At 38.7% G+C, this 24,036-nt stretch overlaps 1 protein-coding gene across 1 annotated transcript in view; it reads right to left on the bottom strand.

Annotated features, from left to right (window-relative positions):
• TSPAN17 (tetraspanin 17) overlaps nucleotides 1–22,667 on the bottom strand; it is a 1,348,708-nt gene extending 1,326,041 nt beyond the window's left edge. Inside the window, exon 1 of the mRNA XM_044069351.1 lies at nucleotides 22,214–22,667. Within this exon, the coding sequence (XP_043925286.1) occupies nucleotides 22,214–22,300 (87 nt within the window). The 5' untranslated portion in view covers nucleotides 22,301–22,667. The remainder of the gene's footprint in view (nucleotides 1–22,213) is intronic.
• Nucleotides 22,668–24,036: the final 1,369 nt, after the last annotated feature.

Here is a 24,036-nt window from a genome sequence, read left to right as displayed (position 1 = left end):
AGCACCTGTTCATCTTGATGTGGTAGTACACGTCCTGAAGATCTATCGAGCACATCCAATTGCCCTGACCCAGAAAGGGTAGAATGGACTGTAGCGTGACCATCCGAAACTTTGTTCTTTGTACAGACCTGTTTAGTCTGCTGAGATCCAGAATCGGTCTCCAGTCCCGTCTTTTTTGGTACCAAAAAGGACCTTGAGTAAGTTCCGGATCCGTGCTGGTCTGCCGGGACTTCCTGGAGGACTCTTTTTTTCCAGCAGTTTTGAAACTTCTATTACTGCTTGGTCCATCAGATTGGGTGGAAATCTGGAAGGGATTTCTTTGACGGTAAGGGGGGTTGACAGAAGGGAATTTTGTAACCTCTGGATATAATGGACCGTACCCATCAGTCTTGCGTTAAATTTTGCCAGGCCTTTGGGTACAGTGAAAGTCTTCCCCCGACTGCCTCCAGAGGTGAGCAGCTGGGCAACCCTTCAGGGATGCTGAAAGGGCTTATCAGAGAAGGATTCTCTGTTGCCCTGGTTCTGCGGACCCCCTCTGCCACGAGGGCGGCATCTGTTGTTATTTCCCCCTCTGCCCCTGAAGGAAAAATCACTACATGTGTCAGGCAAGGCTCCCTGGGATTTTCGGAACCACATTTTGCCACTCTTCTGACCTTTGGGGTATGGTCTAGAAGGAGTGGAAAAATGGACTCCCACAGCAGAGAGAGTCTTGCCTTCTTGCTCATACCTAGTCAAAGTGTCTTTCACCTGTGGTCCAAAAAGAAAGGAACCATCAAAGGGGGTGTTGGTGAATGACGCTCTAAAGGGTTCCGCAAAATTACACATCCGTATCCATGCATGCCTCCTAAGGGCCACACCCGTACCTGCGGCTCTACTCGCACCATCGGCTGCATAAACTACAGAATTAAGCATCACCAGCTGGGAAGTTACTTTAGCTTGAGCCCCCTCAGCTGATGGATCTTGAAGGGTATCTCCGAGCTCTTTAAGGAGATCCCTCTGAAGCCGGGTAAAATGACATAAGCAGTTCAGTGACCTCATAGAAAAAGTCACTGAAGCGAACATTCACTTCCCGTATCTGTCCATGGTCCTAGACTCCTTGTTAGGAGGATGGACAGATGAAGAGTCTCCGCTAACTCTTTTTTCGTGGCTGTATCTGGGTGTGGATCGGTTACTGAACCAGTGGCACATTCTTTTACTTTACATTTTCGGCCACTTCTAAAATATGTCAAAGCTCGTACTCAGGACACAACTGAATTCTTGCAGTTAGTTTGGGACATCCAACTTGAGCCGGGGTGGTTGTTATGCACCCTTGATGTAGCATCTCTATATACAAATATTCCCCATTGGGCGGGTTTGTTGGCTCTTGAACACTGGCTTTACCAAGCCGAGCTCTATCCACCAGGCTTTAATATATTCCTTATTGGCCTTGCCGAACATGTTCTTACTAAGAGCACTTTTTATTATCATGGGAAATGTTTTTGGCTGGTTCAGGGAATGGCTATGGGGGCGTCATTCGCCCCCATATATGCCGACCTATTTATGGCCTATGTGGAAGAGCAGTTGATATATGATGTAACTCACAACCTATACCTTGGGGGAAATTGATATGTGATGACACTACCTTGATGATTGCTGGATGGTTTGGAAAGCTGATGAGGGATATTTGTGTGAATTTATGGAATACATTAATGGCAATAAGTGGGGTATCCATTTTACTGTTAATTATGATGTTCATCAAATTACTTTCTTGGATGTTCTCATCACAAGGAACTTAGATCATACTCTGGATACCAAAGTCTTCCATAAGTATTCACGACATAACTCATTACTACACGCCTCCAGCTTTCACCCACCCCATGTTACACGTAACATCCCGAAATCACAGTTTTTGCGTATTAGATCCATTTGCTCCCATCATGAAAAATATGAAGGTTACAAATTGGACCTTATTAACAGGTTTAAAATCCCATGGGTATAAAACAGGCATGATACTTTCAGCCAGTAATTTTGCATCCTCCATCAATAGGAATGACCTTTTAGTATATAGGGATAAACAGCAACTAGGATCATCTGAACTTAGACTGATTACCACCTATGGACGTAATACCAATGTTTTGTTAAACAATGTCAATAAACATTGGAACATATTGTTAGCGGATGATAGACTATCTGGCTTCTTAAAAGATAAATGCCAATTTTCTTACCATAGGGGTAAAGCCATGGGATCTTATTTTAATCATTATAAACAGGGGCTAACTTTGGGGGAACCATTACAAACTACTCTAACTGGTGATTTGTTGCAGGGGTGTTATCCATGTGGTCATTGTGTTCATTGTGCCAGGGTGGTTAAGTCCAAACAGTTCACCAGCAAGAATGCTGGGTTGGTTTTTGATATCAGGTTTCTGGCCAACTGTGGAACCGATCGGGTTATTTATCTAGCTACTTGCATGTGTTCTGCTTTTCACATAGGACAAACTTCTCATCAGTAAGGATAAGGATATCTGAACACCTCAGTGATATTAGATTGAAAAAAAAAATACTAATGCATTATATAAACATTCCTTGACCCATTCTACAGCATCTTTTAGATTTACCATTATTGACAGGATAAGTGGAGACCGGGCTAATAAAATTGGTTGGCATGACATTCTGAACAAGAAAGAAAAAAGTAGATTATCAAGCTGGGAGGATTATTTCACCAGGGTCTTAACGAGCATTTATAACCAACCAATTATGGGGACTCCTATTGTATCATGTGAGGATTTTCAAGTATAATAGGCTTGTTTTTGTTGCTTATACTTTTACACTGAGGAAGGCTTAATAACTTTTGGGCCGAAACCAGTCTGTTTTGCCTATATATACTTTATTAAAATATTACTTTCAGGCACCTTATGCCTTTGAGTGCTGGCCTGTGTGGTTTTTGTGGACACTTGTTAAGTCTTTCTAAAGCTAATGCTCTGATCATAAACAAAAGGTGCAACAGAAACCATGATGCTTAAAACACTGTTTTCATTTAAATCAGGGGCTCATAAGGCTCAGTCCGACAACTACATTTGCTTGACACCTTTCAAAACGATTTTTTTATTTTTTGCAGCACAGTGGGAAATGCAATAGGCTAAAATATGTAGATGATATTATTCTTTGCCCCTCTAATGCTAATGTACAGGACCATTATGAAAGGCTGCAAAATGACTTTCTGGTATGCAACTGGACTGGATGTTTTTATCTGATTTGATTCTCAGCTCTAAACACCAACAAGTGTATTTCTTTAGCTAACACTGCCACTCTCCATCTGTGACAAAAAAAAAAGTTTTACTGATTGTCTGTTATGATTTGCTAATCTGAACACAACTTCATTTGTCAGTGTCTGGGCACAAGTTTGTAACATTAACAGTTTTTTCCTCAAGGGTAATTTGCCTCCGCAGTGGTGCAACAGTTAGTACTGTCACCTCACAGCAAGAGGTTCTCTAGTTTGATTTTCGGCTGGAGCACCTTCTGTGAAGAGTCTGCATGTCCTCCCCATGGTCGAGTGAACTTTAAAGACATGCATGTAGGTGCATTTGTGCATGGGTGTTCCTTCTTTAAAGGTTGGGTGCCACGCTGACAACTCGACACCATAAAAAATCCACTGCCAATCATTATCGGACCGTGATCCACTGTGGCGACCCCTAATCGGGAAAAGCTGAAAGACCTCAAGGGTAATTTTCTACTCTGCTGGGTATTCTAACTACTGCCAGCCTAGAAACAAGTTACAATCCAACTGGTTGCTTTGGTTTTCTGGTTAATTTTATATTGCTCTGCTTTGCTTGCCACTGCTTTCCTTTTGGCTAGAGTACTCTAAGCTGCACATCTGTGCCCTTGGCAGCAACCAGAACTGTACTTAATGCGACACTCTTCTTCTTCAGTCCCTTCAACACCAAGGAAGTGCATTTATTTAACTAATACTGTCATGTGTCATAGAAGACCAAAGGTTTTGCTGATTATTAATGTCACTTGGTAATTTGGACACAACTTAGTTTGTCAGTATTTGAGAGGCCACTTTGGGACGTTGCTAATTTTTTGATTGATAAAGACAGAGAAAGACTGAGATTGTTCTGTGCGCTCTAATTCCTGCTGGTCAAACAATAAGTTGTGATCAGAGTGGTTGCTGTGTTTTTCCGAATTTCAGAAGTACATTATGTCGCTCTGTTTTGTGTGCCATTGTACATTCTATGATATTCTCAGAAAGTACAAGGCAACTGCATTATGTTGCCATTTATGCCTTAGGTTAGGCAATCAGTCTGCAGACCATTTTGAACCTAGCCAAAAAATGAAAATATTCAACATTTCAGTCTAGCCTCAAGGAGGGCAAGCCAAGAAAGACTGGGAGAGAATTTGAGGCTGCCCACCCAATTACCTAGATTTATCTGGAAAGGTAGCAAGGTTGCTACTTTGCTTGACATGTAGTGAAAGGTTGTTCCAGAGGTGAGGGATACATTTGGATATGAATCCAACATTTCTTATCTGCTGACAAAGGTTTAGTTCCTCTAACCGAGTATTTGATGTACCATTTGTTCTGCAAAGTTATAGGAGATCAAAGAAGTTTGGCTCTTTTATGGCACGAAAGGATAGACATAGATCTCCACGGAGGAGTGTGTAATACAGAGAAAGGGCTGCCAGTATCTGCTGATAACTAGGATTTTTAAGGCCATTGATCTTTTTAATTATGAATCTCTAAGGTCTCTCAAGCTGTGTGATATGTTTAGATAAATACATGCCAAAAGGTGCATTTTATTTAATAAAGGATCTGCTGGATCTAACCGAGATGCCTCTGGAAATTACATGGGCCAGATAAAAGGCTTTCTGAGCTATAATGGTCAAATGATAAGGAATCATCATAAAAGCTGCCCTGATCCCTTAAAACAATGTCCGATTAGAGGGGGTACATCTCCTATATGGTATGTAAAACAGTTTTTGTTTACAAAAATTAACTAAGCCACATTTCTTTTTTTTTTTTTTTTTTTACATTTAATTTGAGATCACGCGGTGGTGGTGCTGCGGTAGCGTTGTCGCCTCCCAGTAAGACACTGACTGGTTCGACTCTCAGCTAGAGCGTCTTCTGCGTGAAGACATGCGTAAATGGGCATACCTTCTTTGAAGGTTGTGTGTCAGGGCTGGCAACTCGGCACGTAAAAATCAACTGCCAATCATTAGCGGACCGGAGTTCCACTGTGGCAACCCCTAACCGGGAAAAGCCGAAAGACACAACAACAATAACAACAACATTTAATTTGAGATCAATGTCCTTGCACCAATTGCTAACATGGTTTTTAAGCTGTGTTTGAGCAACTGTGAGTCAGTCAAAATTGAATGACAACACCCAATTTATAGCAATCTGCAAACTTATTTAACCATAGGCCAGAACTGCTGGCCTGAAGGTCTCAGAAATATATTCCAAATAGAAGAGGGCTCAAAACTGAGCCCTGTGGTACACCACTGGTAACTGTTTTGCTTTCAGAATTGTCACCTGTTACTGCAACCACTAGGGTTCTGTCAGACAAGTGAGCTACATTTAGGTTTACAACTCTATCAATAGCACGTACACGTGGAATAGTATCAAAGACCTTGGCCAGTTCTAAATATGCTGAGTGCAGTGCATAACCACTATCCCCTAGTTTGGTTACATTTTCAAATAAATTAAGGAGGTTAGAGGCAGGACGTTCCTTTGATAAAGCCAAATTAACAAGAGTCCAGGGCTGATAGATTTTCAAAGTTCATATTAATGAAGCCTGAGATAATGCACTCCATGACTTTACATATGAGCCTAGTGAGATTAAAGGGTCTATACTTACCAGGGTCGTGGTTAGGCCACTCTTGTGTGATTTCATTAGAATAGATGTTTTCCAGGTTTTAGGAATGCAACCAGTGGAGTGGCTTAGATTAAAGAGTTTAAGTAGGGGTTCAGAAAGGCCTTAGTTAGTACTGTTAATCAGGCAACCTGTTATGCTGTCAGGGCCCAGGGATGAAGTATTCTTAGTTTTTGAGAGGGCTGAGAGAAGTTGTTCCACTGTAATTAAAAGGAGGTGGCTGGGATCATGGAACCTGTGGAATGCCTAAAACTCTGGGTGAAGTAAAATTTGCACTAAATTTGTTAGTAGGTGACTGGTTATTCCCTTTGGGTCAGAAAGTGTACTATCATTGTGGACTAGCTCTGAACACTGTTGTGTTTTAGTTTGTAACTTCCTGACATAGATGAAGAAAGATTTCCAGTTATTTTTGGTTTTAGTGTCTATTTTAAGTTCATATTTAACTATGTGTCTTTTTCCTTACTAGTACTGCACCATCTTTCAAGAAGCGATAGGGCAGTCATACTCAACCACTATGACAAGTGCTCTAAATTTATTTGTAATACCTCTAGCCCCCATGACACCGCATCTGCTACTTTTGCAAAGTTCTACTCCCATTTCGGAAAGTACTTAGACCAGGCAGTCCCTATGAAAACCAAATATACTGGGAAGTTCAAAAACAAAAAAAAAAGACAAGCTGTATAACAGAAGGGAAAAAAACTCCTAAAATCCTGCAATAAATTATAAATCCATCCACATTACAGACTCTATTAAAAGGATCAGCAAAGAACAAAACACTACCATTAGAAAGACCAAAGATGAACATGAAGTGAAGCTGGCGTCTGAAACCAAGAGCAGTTGTAAATCTTTTTTCAGCTATGTCTAGAAACAATCAAAACATCATACTCTACTCTGTTATAAGAGCACAGCTAATACAGTGGCAGACAAGTTTAGTGCAAAGTCACAGAAATTCTGTAAATCCCATGATGCCTCATCACCACCAAAGATCTTAAATAAGCATGTCCTAATTGTGCTATCAAATTCCAAAAGCACTACTTCTATGGGACCACACAACATACCTGGTTGCATAATAAACCATGCAGAACATGCCATTGTAGAACCCATCATAAAGTTGTTTAAGTTAAGCCACTTGGTATATCCCTGAAGACAGCAGTTTGATGCAGCTCCATAATGAAGGGCCTCGTACTTACCTATGAAAACATAAACCAATCAGTGTGGCTAGTTTAATCTGTAAGGCTATGGAGCACATTCAGTCCAACCGCATCATCACAAACCTTACACACCAAGACCCTTAGCAGTTCGGCTTTGTAAATGGGAGACTATTCCTCTTCAGCCTAGTAATTGTTTTCCAGAAATTCACAGAGACTATAGATGGTGGTCACATAAGTCTATGCTGCCTATCTGGACCTGGTCAAAGCCTTTGATGCCATACTTTGTTCAGGTACTGTTAACAAAACTAAAATATATAAATGCAGACTAATTCATGGTAAGATGGATTGGGAACTGGCTAAAAGCTAGAACCCATGTAGTTAAAAGTATCCGGCACTATGTCTAAAACCAATAAAGTAACTGCTGATACACCCCAGGACCAGAGCTGGAACCATCCTGTTTGAGATGTACTTCTATGGCTTCCAAAAAATTATGGTTCATGAAATTTTTTCTGCTGAATATAACGTAGACGCATTTGTCAAATCTCCCCTTGATATGGCAACTTTGTAAAAATAATCAAACATTTCAAAATCAATGGTTCAATGAAAAAGGGTGAAAACTAAATCTAGTGCTATTTTTTTCTGTTCAAAAAGCAATAAGTACACCACAAACATACAAATTTGTTGGATCAATTTGGAGATTTGCAGGGAAATGTCGACAATCAGTTATCCTGGCACTCGAGTAAACAGCTCACTCTTTTGACCATCATACAGCATCAGAAGTCAGAAAATTCTTCTACTTAACCAAGGACATCTCAACCAGATTGAAATATGTCATTGTCCCTCTATAGTCCAACTTACTGAGGCCAACTCCTAAGTACAATGCCTCCTTTGGGATGTACCTATCCAGACATGTCACCCAATTATAAAGCCAAAGTGGTTCCAGACTAAAAAGGCTTACTGGCTTAAAGACCCTGTGACACCAAGACATATTTAAAGGCTTGTTTCTATATTCCGTTTCTTATACAGTCCTATGCAATCATCTATATCTTGCATTCACTCCCTCTTAAAAGACCCAGACATCCTGAATATTCTGCATCTCATTTAAGACCAATGGCACCACAAACACTAGATAAAAGACAAACTTCCACAACCACATCAACAAAATATGCTGGAAGGATAGATTACTCAAGATTTACTGCTTCTCTGAAATAAACTGTCCTTACATGATAAACAGTGTGACATCCTAGCTTCATTCAAGAATAGCCTTGACAACTCGATGTGCACATGCAAATTTATCCTATGCCTGCCCTGCTTTATGTATTGGAATCAGGAGTTACATCATGAGGTTGACTGCCTGCAAGGTGTTAGTTGTTTCATGACTTTGTTGCCTTGCAACTCGTATGATCCTAAGGATGTGTGCACAGTGTTCATTAGTTCTCATCTCTGATGCAATCCTACAAAGAAAATTGCATTTCTCAACAGCTCTTGAGTTTAGGATGCTGAGTATCAAAACCCACCTTCATATACATCAAGTTTTGGTTCAAAAATCATGTATCAAAAAGAGTAAGGGGGAAGTACCCTTTTGCCCAGCTAGGATGAATACAGATAAAAAACAAAAAAAGCAAGCAAGGAAAAACAGCGGAAGCTGACCACAAAGTCAACTACCTGGGCATGTGACACAACTAGGAAACAAAACTACAGTACCTAATGGAAACTTTAGTGGAAATCAGTTCCAAGTTTGGTTCTCTGTATGGGAGGTCTCCAATACTCGTCCTGGGCTCTCATTTAGCAACTATAAAAGGTGTGCTCCACCAGTTCCATATGCACAACACCCTACTGCTTGGAAAAGTGTAGAAATATAACTAATCCTAATCCTAAAACCAGTCAGTCATATACTTTCTAGAATGAGAGTGACATTACTAACATACCATTGCCCAATTCTCTCGGCTAAACCACATATTCCACCAAAAGTGAATCACAGGCAAATGTTTCAAATCTTCAGATCGTTGCTGCAGATAATGCACTCTACTAATATACACTGTAATCTCACATGTATTCAGTAACTAGAGGCCTTGTTATAAACACTGCTCCTAGATGAGCAATAGCTCATCTACCTACTCTCAAAGCCCACTTAAAACAACTTTATGTTTCATTCAGTGTACACATCTTTCATTACTCAGAAGCTGCCAAAGGTTTATTCAGAATAAAAAAAAAAAAAAAAAGACTCGAACTGGACTGAATTGCCCATAGCAATATAGCACATCCATGTCTGCACTGCTGTCACTGTATTCAAACTGTGTGAAACTGTAAACCAACATTTAAATTGGACTATCAAAACAGTAAGTATTCAGTAAAAGCAGATGTTGTTTGAACTGGCTATCACTACCTGCCCTCTGGCACATTTAATTCCACTGTTATTCTATTTAGTCTCGGTTTCATCTGAAAACCTGATGCCACTGATGACCCCCATGCAGCAAAACAAATATAGTGCACTGTTAATCCTGGTACTTTTAATTTGCTACTTTGTAACATTTTACTAAACTATATATCATCTAGCCATTATCAACATTCAAAAAAACATTTTTTCAGGACACACCACCTGTAATTTTCAAATAATCCATATTTTCACAGTAGGAAATTGAATGGACTAGTTGTCACAGGAATATTCTTCTTCTTCTTTTGGCTTTTCCGGTTTGGGGTCACCACAGTTGATCATCTGTCCGGTCATGATTGGCAGGGAAGTTTTATGGTGTCGAGTTGCCAACCCGGCACCCAACCTTCCACAGAAGGAACACACGCGCGCGCGCGCACACACACACACACACACACACCTAGGGCCAATTTAGAGTATCCAATCCACCTACTGCATGTCTTTGGGATGTGGGAGGAAACCCACACGACCACAGGGAGGACATGCAGACTCCGCACAGAATGCACCTCAGCTGAGAATTGAACCGGAAAACCTCTTGCTGTGAGGCGGCAAGTCTAACCGCTGCTGCACACACAGGGAGGACATGCAGACTCCGCACAGAATGCACCTCAGCTGAGAATTGAACCGGAAAACCTCTTGCTGTGAGGCGGCAAGTCTAACCGCTGCTGCACAGTTGTCACAGTAATATTTAACACTCTTAATTCAAATGGGTATACATGCAACTTCTAAATATATATTTTTTTTTTTGTAGCTGTAACTTGCAAGCAATGATAACTGTGAATATATTTATTTCAAGGACGTTCAAGACACTCTCATATTCATATACAAACTAACCCAAAACTCTAAGATATAATGAATGAACAGGTAAAGTAATTTCTTGGAGAAAATATCAGATTGCTGGGGGGTATATCTTCCTAAGTAGCAAGAGTTCACTTGCCATTTTGTAAGCTGAAACCACAAGTGAAGTAACAAGCAGTTGTAGGCAGGGCAGCAAGAAACCAGGTCACATTATTTGATGTCACAAATTTACAAAATATGCATTAGCCTGGGCCTGTTGCTGGTGTATTGCTTTAATACAATAATGATTTCAGACAGCTTTAAGTGATTTAGTACAGGAAAAGAAAGGAAGCTTAACATTAACTAAAACATACTAGGATACAAATTACTGCCCCTATCACACAACCTGATGGACACTTGCCCTCCTATTCATTAATGAAATGAATACCTCATTTACAGTTATGTAACTAAACCAATTTTGATCGTCATATTTACTTATTTATGTTTATTCATTTATTAACTGGGTAAGCCTTTCTAAATGCAAGTACATCTTTTCAGAGCTGCCACTGTTTGATTAAGTGACTTGTGCAGGGTCCCATAGTTTATAAATGGAGGCTGAATGCATCAAACCAGGGTCTACGGCATGAAACTCTGCTAAACTGACATATAATTATTTCTCGTTACTGTGCATACAGCATTTCTTGCTTCATATGTTCACCTGTATTCAAGTTGACTTTTCTGCTGATTGTACAGTAAAACTGTGAAGACCTAGTAGAGAGACTACTACACAGACTGGCTTGGGTCATACCAGGAAACAAGGCAGTTACTAAGTTGGCAACAGGCAAACACAATGAATGGAATACATAAAACCTGAAAAAGTTTAATCCGGTTACTGAAGGAAAGAATGCTATGACAATGATAAAGACATGGCTCCAGAAAAGGGTAAAGGATCACAAGAGGAAGGCAGTATGTCAACACATAACAAGCGCTACTTAAACAACTGCCTGCTGTTAACTCTACCGGACAGCCAAGTCTGAAACAATTGTAATTCAGGCTTAATGTGAAGTATACTTTTTCAAGTTGTTCTAATATTTAATCACGTATAACCATCTGAACCCAAATATTCTCATAGCCGCACCCACATTCAAACTAGCCACACCTACAAACAAATCAGGTGAAACATGAAGTATCACTATTAAAACATGTCAGAAAATCCCACACTATTCAAACATTCTATTACTTCTGAAAACTACAGCCATCCTCCATATAAATCACACATAAAATATCACATACAGCCAATTTGCACTTTCAGGTAGATAAAAACTCCATTAATGTACAAATCAAGCTCCATGGCTTCCTTTTACTAATCGTACAATATCTTCTGCTATAAAAATAAAAAATTTATCAATATATACGAAACCGAAGGACTTACAAATCTGCCAAAATGCAGAAAGAGCATTAATAACTTACTAATATCATCTGCTGGTGACAAAGAAAGCAGCCATGTACCAACTCTAATCCCAAACAAAAAGACTTGACAATAATGCAACTGTAATGCCAGAAATAATGCCAGAAATAACTGCAATAAAATACCAGAATACCAAGAATTAATTTAAGAGCAGAACCCACAACCGGAAACATGGTTAAAGTAGCACCTGTAAGATGTACAAATTTGAGATCCATAGAAACACCTTATACAAGGATCACACAACAAACAGATCTGGCAGTGTACCAAGTATGTTAACAATGCCTGAAAAACCAACACTTTACCCAAAAGAGTCACCAGTGTTCACAGGAATGGAAGCAATGCTAGTTGTCTAACAGCTGGACTCAAAGCAGCTCCACACAGAATGTGAGGGTATGAACCCTGACAGAGCTGCAAAACGTCTACCAGCACAAAACTGGTTTCATGCCAACAGCACCAGTAAAATAGGCATATTGGAAGATTTTTATATACTTTACAAACATTGACTGAACATCACTACATAATCTCTCAGCCTCTCTCAGTTTGTAACAACCTCTATCCAAGACGACTCCTGAACTGGAACTAAAAATATCCTAGAGTGTATACCCACAAAAGAACAAAAACTTCCATATGAGTGGAATGCTGCCAACTCATCTCAGCAACCATAACCCTACATTTATGATAAGGCAGAACAAGCCATCTTCTGTAGGAAAAAAAAAAAAAAGAGAGAAGGGAAAAAAAAACTACCAGCAGAAATTATTACAGAAAAATGTATTACAATATACTGAACATTTCTATACCTTAAAAGCAGCCTTGTTGCAGCTGTACAATCCTTCAGTATCTCACCACTATATCTACTGGATGAAAACATGCAACAGCCAGAACTGTTAAAATAAAAAGGGGGGGGGGGGGATATTGCTACAATGGACAGATACAGCAATAAGATTTGCAAACAACATCACAAATGAAACATACAGAGGCCAGTAAAAAATGCAAAACTTAATTCAGACTGGCTAAGAACAATCATATTCAAGACAAAAACAGAGAGAACGACAAACCACCTATATTCCAGGGGATAATTAGCAAACAGCTTGCAACATCAAAGAAACAGATGACAACCCACTCAAATTTACCAATATTTCAAGACATAGCAGAAACTACTGCAAAATAGCTCAGATTCATTAATGAAAAATATGCAAACCAGCAATTAATACATCCTCAATGGGCTCCCATCCAGAATTCACCTTTAAAACAACTACAGTTAAAAACACAGAAGCCACTTATCCAAGCTTAACGATTACAGATCATCCATGGACAATCTCCCACCAGCTTACTTCAAGAAAATTTCCAATCACATTGCTTTCACACTAAGTTTCAGCAGACACCTCAGAGGAGGAACCCTCCCACAAAATGGAAACAAATAAAATAACACTTCTATACGGAATCAACCCAGGCCAGAGCACACAGACACCTCTTGCTGAAAATACTACACTGTGATAAAGGGCTTATCACTGTAGCAGTACTTTTGGATTCGACTAAAAGACTTCAGTGCCATTAACCACACCGTCATTTTTACAAAGATGACAGGTTAACCGCCTGTGGCATATTCTTTATAAAATCGTTTATCAGCTAACAGAAAAACAGATCACAGCTGTAGCATGGCAGAATTACATATCACAAAGCTTCATATCCAACAAAACAGTTTCCCAGCATTCTGTTCTTGAACTTATAATGTTTACTATCGTTGTTGATGAAATATGTCTCCTTACCCAAGGTCTGAAACTGTTAGAACACGAAGAAGAGTCAAACTGTGCTTTACATGCATCCACTCTTATAAAGCAAATGCAAAATTCAATCAGTAAACTACAAAATCAGATCCCAACCAAAACTTGTATATGAAAACTACTCCTTTTATCTTCACTATATTAGCTCGTTATATTCAATTACAATTATTAAATTATTCAAATAAATATCACAATCCTCACCCAGTGCAACTTACATACTTAACATTGTGTCATACATTATATATATATATATATCTATCTATATATCTATATATATATATATATATATATATATATATATATATATATATATATATAAAACCTACAAGTTTTCATCTCCCCATTTTACTTCCAACTAAACTTATAATTTTACCTTTCATTGTTGTACCCTACTTATCTACTACCCCTCCATTCCACACATAGCAACTATTACATAGTCTTTCAACAAAACTCCGACTATATCTAATCATTTCTATCATGATAAATTTCTTGTTTTTTCCATGTACTATTCCATATGCATATACCTACAAATGTTTCATATACATTCCCTCATATGCATTACTAAAATTACACAGGCATTACAGTAGAACTTGCCGGGTGCCCTGTGAATAAGGGCTCAGACCAGCAGTTATAACCCAGTCAATAACTTAAAAAAAATTACAAAAATCTAACAAAACGCAGCTGTGAAAGAGCCATTTGTATGTACCTTGTGGGATTCTTGTCGGTGGATACAACATCCATGGAATCAGGTGTTAACTTGTGAGCTACATCTCCTGCTTCATGAAAGATGCCACAACACAAAACTGGGTGAATGTAGGTTACCATTTCTCCTTCTACACAGAGACAAACTGTATACTACTGGATCTATGCTATGTTACTGCTGTAGTCCTCTGAAGTAGATACAACGCAAGCACACCAAAGTAGAATTGGCAATAAAGTACAAACAAGTTCACATTTCATATAACATTACATATTTGGCATGATGTGTATCAAACCACATCAGAAAAGTCCTTCATGTTAAAAGGAGTCAAAACTTTGAAGTACTAATCTAGATACAGCAGCCCAACAAAATATATTACAAACAGCTCAAAAACTTACATATACTTGGCAAGCTCAGTTGAGTGATGAAATAAGGGGTAGGCCAGACTAACATTAGCCGGACACTAACTACAACTCCATGATCACCTATGAATAATGGACCAGCTAAGCACAGCGTCTGAGACTACTATGTAACTCATGAGTTTTACCAGTTGTACCTAAGAAAATCAAGTCAAAAATGAACACCAGAAAGTTAAGATTTCAGTTCATTTTGTTGCCCTTTCCTGAATGGAAGAAGCTTGAGAGAAATTACCAAGTTCAACAGCACTAGCACCTGCAGAAGAGGAAGAATACAGACTAGAGATTCAAGTCCCTAGTCCCTATTGGACTTTTCTGGAGGGAGAAGAGAAGTCACCTGCATTAATGAAAACCCTCGGAGGCCGTACACTAAAGAAACAGTGCACAAAGTACACTCCAAGCATTGCTCAGCAGTGTAGCTAGACTTTGCTGTACGTGTGGAAGAAAACTTGCACATGTCATCGGGCTGGTACTGCAGTCTCAGTTCAGTGACATGCTTGCCAAACTACTGGGAGGAGAAGGGCTACCGAATAAGTAAATATAAACTGCAATTTCTGCGGGATGACAACTACAACTTTTAGAACTCACTTCCCTTTCCTGTTGTCTGAAATACTAGAAAGCAGGAAGAACATTAGTATGGGGTTGATGGCTGTAGGGATTAGGGGTGCCTAGAATAAGTATCCAAATCAAAAAAATTGTGTAAAGTAGGAAAGACTGAGATCATGTGCAGAGATTATCAATAGCACCACGTCACATCTTGCTGGACTTAACTAGTGGTCTTCTGTTTCATAAGAGCAGGAGAAAAAGGGGTTAAGTTAAGGAGTAAAATATGCTTTAATGGTATCATTACAAATCAAAAGTTTTATAAGAGGACAAGGCCAGGAAAAAACAGGTAAGTTAAACAGTAAGATGTACTTTAACAGCACCAGTACTATTCATGGCAGCTTCAATAACAGAATGTGGGCAAATAACTAAACAAAAATAGTTGCATTTTTCTCCATGCACTTTTACTAACCATCACCAAATCCTTTGGCCGACTGGCCTGATGGGACAAATGATTTTTCCCCCATATATCACTTCTTAATTACATTAAGTAGGCTTCTATCTATCCCTTTTCTTTTTTTTCCCCTCCTTCTCACAGCTGACTACCAGATGTCACCAATTCCTCTCCTCTCTTCTTCCATCGTGTCTACCAGACTCACCTTAACCCCCCCCCCCCCCCGGGCTCAATCTTACCCATGTCCAAAACTGGTGAGGTAATCAAGAATGCAGGTGCACTGTCATACTGCTGCCAGGGAGTATGCCCTATCACACTGTGGCAGCCTTGCTAGCTCTGCTATTGCAGTCCATGAGTGATACATGGGCACTGCCATGCAACAGCAACCCCCAGATTAAGTAGCTCACCGCTTATGCAATTCACCAAGCTCTTTATGCTTCTTTCTGCTGCCAGCTTAGGCTGCCTCCCTCCTCCCAAAGTGGCAAAGTTTTTGAGTGGTGGGAGAGTGACTAGAGGTCATGACTGAACCCCCAACTCTGAAATTGTGAAACAGACCTCATCCCTTAACACTGAGCTACCATGCTGTCTACGATAATGTTGCATCCATCCACATTGGGAGGCATGGGCTTGGAGGCAAATTAGGCTAAGGTTATTGGAGTTGGCAGATTGTCCTGGGTTTGAAAGAGTAAAAGTCAAACCTACATCAACGGGAAGAAGGGCTCAAGCTATTTCATCCTTGTTATTCCAAGCTTGTAGTTCATTTACACATTAGCCAGCAAAAAGCTTAATGTTTCAATATGCATGGGGCTGGGGGCCTATATACGCAAAATTCAAAAACAAATCAAAGATGGAGTATGCAAACCGCATATGCATCAACAGCCTAATCACAAATACAGGCAAAGGTGAAGAAAAAAGTGATACCCTACAGTCAAAGGCCAATGGGAAAAAAATAACAGGCGTCTAAGAAGCAGATCATAGCACAATTGTGGTGTCTTCAGCCTGTTGTAACACACTGTGAAATCATGAAAATAAAGAGGAGGTCTTGCACTGTATTCACATCTAGGAGAATCTGAAACAGAACTGAGAAACCACAATACTCTTTTTGTGGTCCTAACAAAGGTCTGCATAAGGGAAGTGGTGACGAGGCAGACAACTATGAAACAGTCCTACAAGTATATCTATCAACTGTTCAGATTTGCACAGAATGTCCAGATTTTAGTCTCATATTTTTTGGTCTTTTCCTCATAAAATTTGTAGTTTTCTGGCAAATCACTGGGAAGATCCAAGGACTGAAATAAGTAAATGATATCATACATTTGAGTTTCAGACTTCATATCCTTTGGAAAAATGCATGTTAACACAAATCCTCTTACTAATGCATGTTAACACAAATCCTCTTACTCTAATGTCTTTCTAAGTTTATTAGAATAATATTTAAAATAAGTCACTATTTTTGGGTCTTTGTCCCCCCATTATGTCAGACTTTGTCCAGATTTCTTGCACTAAGAGGATCATGGGCTACAAACAGATGTCCTATGCAGCTCGACTAAAGAAACTCCAGCTCTACTCAGTTGCTTACCGCCTACTCAGAGGCGATCTATGCCTGACATACAAAGCCATGTCAAACCCAGAATTAATGGACATGCTCCAACTCAAAAAAATCCAAGTCCCTTAGAGCTACACGCTCCATGGACCTAAACCTCAGCACAAAAATAAATAGGACATGCTGGAGGGACAGATTCATTTCCCAGAGGCTCCCCTCACTCTGGAATAGAATCCCAATTCATGTTAGACATAGCCCCTCGCTGACCCTCTTCAAGCGAAATCTGGACGCGTGGATGGGAAATCGCAAATTCACCCCTGGGATCTCTTCTGTGCCCCTGCTAGACAGAGGCACAGTAAACTAATCTTAAAAGGGTACCTTCTGTGACCTACTTTACAGAGGCACAGTAGGCTAATCTAATAGGGAGGTGGAAGCCAATACACTCTGGCTAGGCTTATAAATGCCCTAGGGCAGATAGCCTAGTATCTACCTATGAACCTAAGAGGTTGACAATCTGAGTCAGCTAACACTATTAAGTTATAAAGTGAAAGGAGAATGTGAAGCCAGCAGTCAAGGGGAGTCTTGTACCAGGCAAGGAATAGATGTTTAACTGAGCAGCCTAGAAATTCTGATGTGGTTTTATGTTTCCACAAGACAATGTAAACAACACAGAAATAGGCAAACACATGCATACATTTAAATTAAAGGGTTCGCAACAAAAGGAAAATGGAATCAGAGAATACAAAGGGCTATCTTGGTAAGTGACAGAAGTGAAGGAAATCAGAACATATTAAGTGCCCATGTGACAGAGTGGCATGCTGTATGGTGTGGTTAGGGTAAAGTAATCCAGAACTTTAAGGCATCCCAGTCAAACTAAATACTGCAGACTAATTAGGAATGGAGAGTTCATATGGATTTATCTTTGGCATTTTTAGAATTCATTTGAATAAGGCAAGTTTCTATTATTTTGGTCTGACTGGCCTGCCGTACAATGCATAGCACCTATGCAACTAATATGAATACGATTTACTAAAAAAAATAATACAAGGGAGAGCACTGTATCTTACCTACCCACAAACGCATAGTCAATTTCAAGACACACAAAATAAAAGCAACAGAATACATAATATGGGGGGGTGACTACTTTCAGACACTCCTCCCATATATCAGGCACTTAATGAGACTTAACTCAGCCACTCATTCTAGCAGTATTCCCTGCTAAAACCAGTTCCAATACTACCACAGCCTGGCCTGTAACACTCTTCTTATCCCAAGCTGAAATAAATTTCCCCTTAACACCATTGGCATTCTGTAAACTCTCTCTCATCCCTACCAGTTTACTTCAGTAAATAAGCATTTTTTTCAAATATAATATTTTATTTCTTTTTAAGACACAGTAGTACAGATTAACATACAAAACAAAATTAAGAACAATGCAGAGAAAAAATAAAATGTGACCGTGTACATACAATAGTACTGGCTATAATGTCATACGTACATGTTTATTACTGTTGCATGTTAATGCACTTTTTAGAAAAAAATAATTTGTTTGCACGCATATGTTGTAGTAACGTAACTATTTACAACGTAGTGCCACCAATGGACATATTCACTCAGTGTTTAGCAGGGGAGAAAAAGAAGATATTACTTTAACATTATTTAGGCCTTGATTTGCTTTCTGTTTACGTATAGTTTGTACTACTACTTTCTGCATCTAGAACACTTCTTTTTAACTTAATCTTTTAGTATATTATCTAGAAGTAGATTCCAATAGCTCTGGAAGTAAGAATATTTGTTTTTATCTTTTGCTATTAATTTATGTGAGGATATATATTTTACTGTATATTTTTTAAAGCAGCTCCATGATAATTTGGTTTGGTCAAGCCAGTTTTGGGTTAGATACAACTTAATTAATGCAAATATAGTAACCATTACATACTTGTTTAGTTTGGATAAACTTTGTGAAGTTATGTGGAGAACTGCAAACTCCCACGAGAGTGCTGATTTTTCATATCCCATTTTTTCTAATTTAATTTTTAGTGTGCACCACATTTTATAAGTATGTTTACAGCTCCAGAACACATTTAATATATCTGCAATTCTTGATGGACAATATAGACAGTATGGTGAGAAACTTGGGATTAAATTTATTGAGTGTCATGGAGTCAGATATGCGTTGTTGTTAACCATAAATTGGGTATAAATTAAGTTTTTAAAAGGAGTAAGCTTAATTGCTATATTGCACGTAGCTTTTGTTTTGTGGTAATGTTTTTTGTTTTCCTTACTCCAGTAATTTGAATATAATACAAAAGATAAATATAAATGAACCAAATATTACTATAGCAGAATTAATTTTGAAAAGTTTATTGTACAAACAAAAAATGTTATCCAACGTTTTTAAGTTAATCTCCTTAATCAAATATCAATCTTCCATATTAAATAAGCACTTTTTAAACTTTCTTAAAAAGCACTTATTCAGATACATAATACTACAAATGAAAACATAGAAGTTGACAAGTAATACAACATTGCCAATTTATTTAAGAAGTTATAAACGAGTTGAATCATTGATGCCTGAGTTTGTGGCATGCATTTCCAGAACTCTTGAACAGTCAGTCATTTAACCAATCAATAGCTCCTAGGTTACACATAAAACAACTGTCTACAGCTAACACATTAAACACATAAAATACACCCAACATATACTGGTATAAAGCCCCAAACCACTTTTGCCTTCATCAGATCCACTCTAAAATGCTCTATTCTGTACTCACCAGTCACTCCATAAAACTCATTAAGTATTGTCTTGCCTAACACAAGTTATTCTCTGAGCCACAATCTATTTTTAATCTCAACTGTATTGAAAAAAACTGTTAATAACTTACTATGATTATATAAAAAGTATGTTTACATTTTGTATGTACACGTTTATGTTGTGCTTTTCATAAGCAGTGCACAGCTTACTGTCTAAATAACCACAAGTAGATGTAAAACCTTCCCTGCACTGACATCTGGTAACACTTTCCACAGTTTGAATCTATGTGCAATTAAGACTGCACTTGCACACAAGTAGTAGCTACCAAACAAAACTGCCTTATCATAGCCAAAAATCAAAGCAGAAAAAAGTCCAATCTTCCGTGGTGAAGAAATAAATATTTAATAAGATTGAACTTTTTTCTGCTTTGATTTTTGGTTGGATTTACATTCTTTTGATTTTTTTGCCTTATCATAGCAACAAGCTAAAATAAAATTTACTACAGACAGCTGAAAATATTGTGGGTAAAAGCGCTGTCCTTAGTATAGCAGTGGTAAGCGCTGCAGAAAATAACTTACTGATGTTTTTTTTCTCTTATCAACAATGAGCAAACAACCATACAATTACAGATTTGAATCTCACTAGAAACCATGCGGCCACTGTACTACACCAACTAGTCTACCTAACTTCCTTCTGTGAGGACTACAATAAAATAAAATCTTACACATTTGTTAAACAAGCTAGGTAACAAAGTGACATGTCTTAATTTCAAGGCATTCCTAGTCTTTCTGCAAGCTTACTTATCAAAGTGCCACTAAAAATACTTTTGTTTTTTTCTGTATCACTCTAAACATTGTAGATGTGGTATAGATGAGGACTGACATCAGTGATATTAATGGCAAACAAAATACACAATGTTTGGCAAACAAAACAAAATTTTACACACGCACTTGAACAGATACTCGCTTGTGCCTTTCTTTATATATTTATAATTTTTGGCCACAAATTTCCAACTAGGAGGAGCCCATTTAGTGGAGTCTCGAAGAAAAAAATATCTAGGCATAAATAAACATAAGACATAAATAAAGACAGCCACGAGATGTGCTATTAACTGTGTCTATAAAATGTGAGTCAAAAATTTAGCTAAGCTGATGCATTTCATATCTATTTACTAGTAAACAAAAGCTGGTAGTACTGACACACAGGTAATTCAAATCTATATGAGCTGATAAACCTTATATATGCTTACAAGTAAGAAAACATTTAACTTTGCTATATGGACACTACCATACTCCCCTGTAGCGAATACAACTTTGGCAATGCCAACATTTTCAAATATCCCAAATTATACAATCAGTCTTCAGAATTTTGTAAAACGGTTTATTCCTGCCCTACTTAACATCCTAATGAAGATTTCTATGCCGTGATCCTAAGAAAAACATATAAAGTTATAAGACGAGAAAACCACTGACACATGCCAGTATAACTTAGAAGTTTACATACTGCAGTGAGAATGGATGAGACACATGGCAGAAACTGCTTTAATGTCCATCTGTAGTCCAGAATTGTGTTTTGAATAATATTGAGTAAGTAACTTAAACTCTCTCTCTTCTTCATTGCCTTAAATGTAAACTTGCTTTGCATTACTGACTTTTTTTGCCAAAAACTGCTGCTGTAAAACAAGCAGAGTTAGAAAGGTCAACACTGTCAAAAACGGCACCAGTGTTCACATTTACATTTATTTTTCACATACATACACACTATCCTGTACATCAGCACAACTCTTGCTTAATGTCTGCTTGCTTATTTATGTATTTAATATTTGGTAACAATGTATGTGGACAGGTCCTGAGACCAACTTCTTGCTGGTAACACAAACAGGCAGCTAAATAACATATGTCTGCAACCCAGCCACAGTTCATAAAATACTGCAGAACAAGTTGTTCAACATAACAGATGGCATACTAAGCTGACCAGAAAGAAAAAATAACTTAAAACAAGAAGGGAAAACTGCAGCAATGGGAAAGATGCTACATCATCATTTTAATCCGTGAAATATAAATCATAATATTACAATTCACAGCATTTTAAATGTCACTTTACACAAAAGCTTAGCCCCCTCCCAAACCAAAATCAAAAAGCACTGCAAAACAAAGGCACACATACATGCAAGTCTTACAATTCCCGGTGCCTAAGGAGTGGAACAAGGGATGGCAAAGCACACAATAGCCCTAGCAACTAGCTCTGTACAACAAAAAGCTTTTCTTTGTTTTTCCAGCAGAATAACTAGCCCTAGAGAAAGAGGCACACAGAAATAAGAAGAAACACAAACTTAAAGTTGTACTTACCCAGAAGACAATGTTAAAACCAAACAAAACGTACTTCACGCAGCAACTCACTTCAGGCCCTTTGAAATGCTGGTGTTTCCCAGACATACTGGCCTTTCTTGTATCTTTTCTAGTATCCACAGCCAAAAGGATTAAAAACAAATTCCAAAAGATGCAAAGGAAACCAGTGTAAAGCAGCAGGGAGATCCTGTCAGGGGAGGTGGTTGTGCTGCTGTTGTGTACATGAATGGGCTGGGGGCTGTTCTCTGCAAGGCATAAGCAAAAAATAAAGGACGGACAATAAATGATAGCAGGCTGCAGAAAAGCATTCAGGATACAGATGATGCCTACTCTGTGTTGTTTCCACTCTGGCTACCATTTCCCCTCCCGAGTTCCTTCAAGCAACTCCATTCCAGCTCTGCACTGCTTTTCCCTTGTGGGCTGTCCTAACTCTCTCTCTCTCTCTCTCTCTCTCTCTCTCTCTTTCTCACTTTCTCTCCTCCTCTGTCTATGCTATGCCTGATTGTTGTGGGGAAACCCTTCCCTCAGCTGAGGAAAAAAACAGAGAGAGAAAGAGAATACCCAATGCAGCCCTTGCTTCAGGGCAGGTAGGGGGACATCTAGTGGCACCAGTGTATCACTACTCTAAAAAAAAAAAAAAAAAAAAAAAGTTCTGAAGCTGATATCCTAAGGTTGAGTACGTGTGTGTGCGTGTGTGTCTGTTTGTGCTTGTTTCTTTCTTTTGTCCTAAATTATGCAAGATCATTAAATCTTGACTTACTAGCAATAAAAGAAGAAAAAAAACACAGCTGTCCTCAATGTACCTAAACCACATACAGCATTCTAACAGAGCTGTGAAATGATACTTGACTTTTTTTATTAAAAGGCCAGCAAAAGCTTAAGCTTCTACTGGGTATTTCAAAGCATCACAGGAAAATGAGATGCCTTATTTGCTGTAAAACAGTGGTGTACAGATTCACAACCATTCAACTGTTGTTTCTAACTACTAGACTGTACCATCTCAAAATTTGCTTGTTGTTGGTCTTTCAGCTTTTTCCCGGTAAGGGGTCGCCACAGCAGAACTCCGGTCCACTAATAATTGGCAGTAGATTTTTACAAAATGCCAGCTCAACGCCCAACCAATGCACACCCATTTACGCACGCATGTCTTTCGAACGCTACCCAACCACGGGGAGGACATGCAGACTCCACACAGAAGGCACTCCCAAGCCAAGCATCGAACCGGAGAACCTCTTGCTGGAAGGTAACAACGCTACCACCGTACCACTGCAGCATATATATCAAAACTTGCTTGTACACAATGTAATTCATACTCTAAAGAATGGGGTTGTGTTAGTTTTTGGTGCTGTATGATACTCAATATTTTGAAGAGAGAAACTGTTAGATGCAAAGCTCTCAACTGTTTCTGTTGTGCATGAATGTCTCTGATTTTTTGCTCAGACATTTGCTCTGCCTCTTAAAATCAGTTGTTGTTATTGTGTCTTTCGGCTTTTCCGGTTTAGGGGTCACCACAGCGGAACTCCAGTCCGCTAATGATTGGCAGTAGATTTTTACGTGCTGAGTTGCCGGCCCTGATGCACAACCTTCAACGAAGGTATGCCCATTCACGCATGTCTCCACACAGAAGATGCTTTAGCTGAGAATCGAATGGGACAATGTCTTACTGTGAGGCAACAACGCTACCGCAGCACCACCACCGCAGTTTGCCTCTTAAAAATCAGTCATTTCTTTTTTTTTTTTTTTTAAAAGTGGTAAATTACTTTCAGAAAATAATGAGCATCATTAAGTGCATAGCCATTTTTTTTTTCTTTTCAGAAAATGCA

The sequence above is a fragment of the Protopterus annectens genome, chromosome 4.part0 (assembly GCF_019279795.1).
Source record: "Protopterus annectens isolate FY-2018-M chromosome 4.part0, PAN1.0, whole genome shotgun sequence".
In the NCBI taxonomy this organism is placed as follows: domain Eukaryota; kingdom Metazoa; phylum Chordata; order Ceratodontiformes; family Protopteridae; genus Protopterus; species Protopterus annectens.
This window is presented reverse-complemented; position numbering and strand designations above follow the sequence as displayed.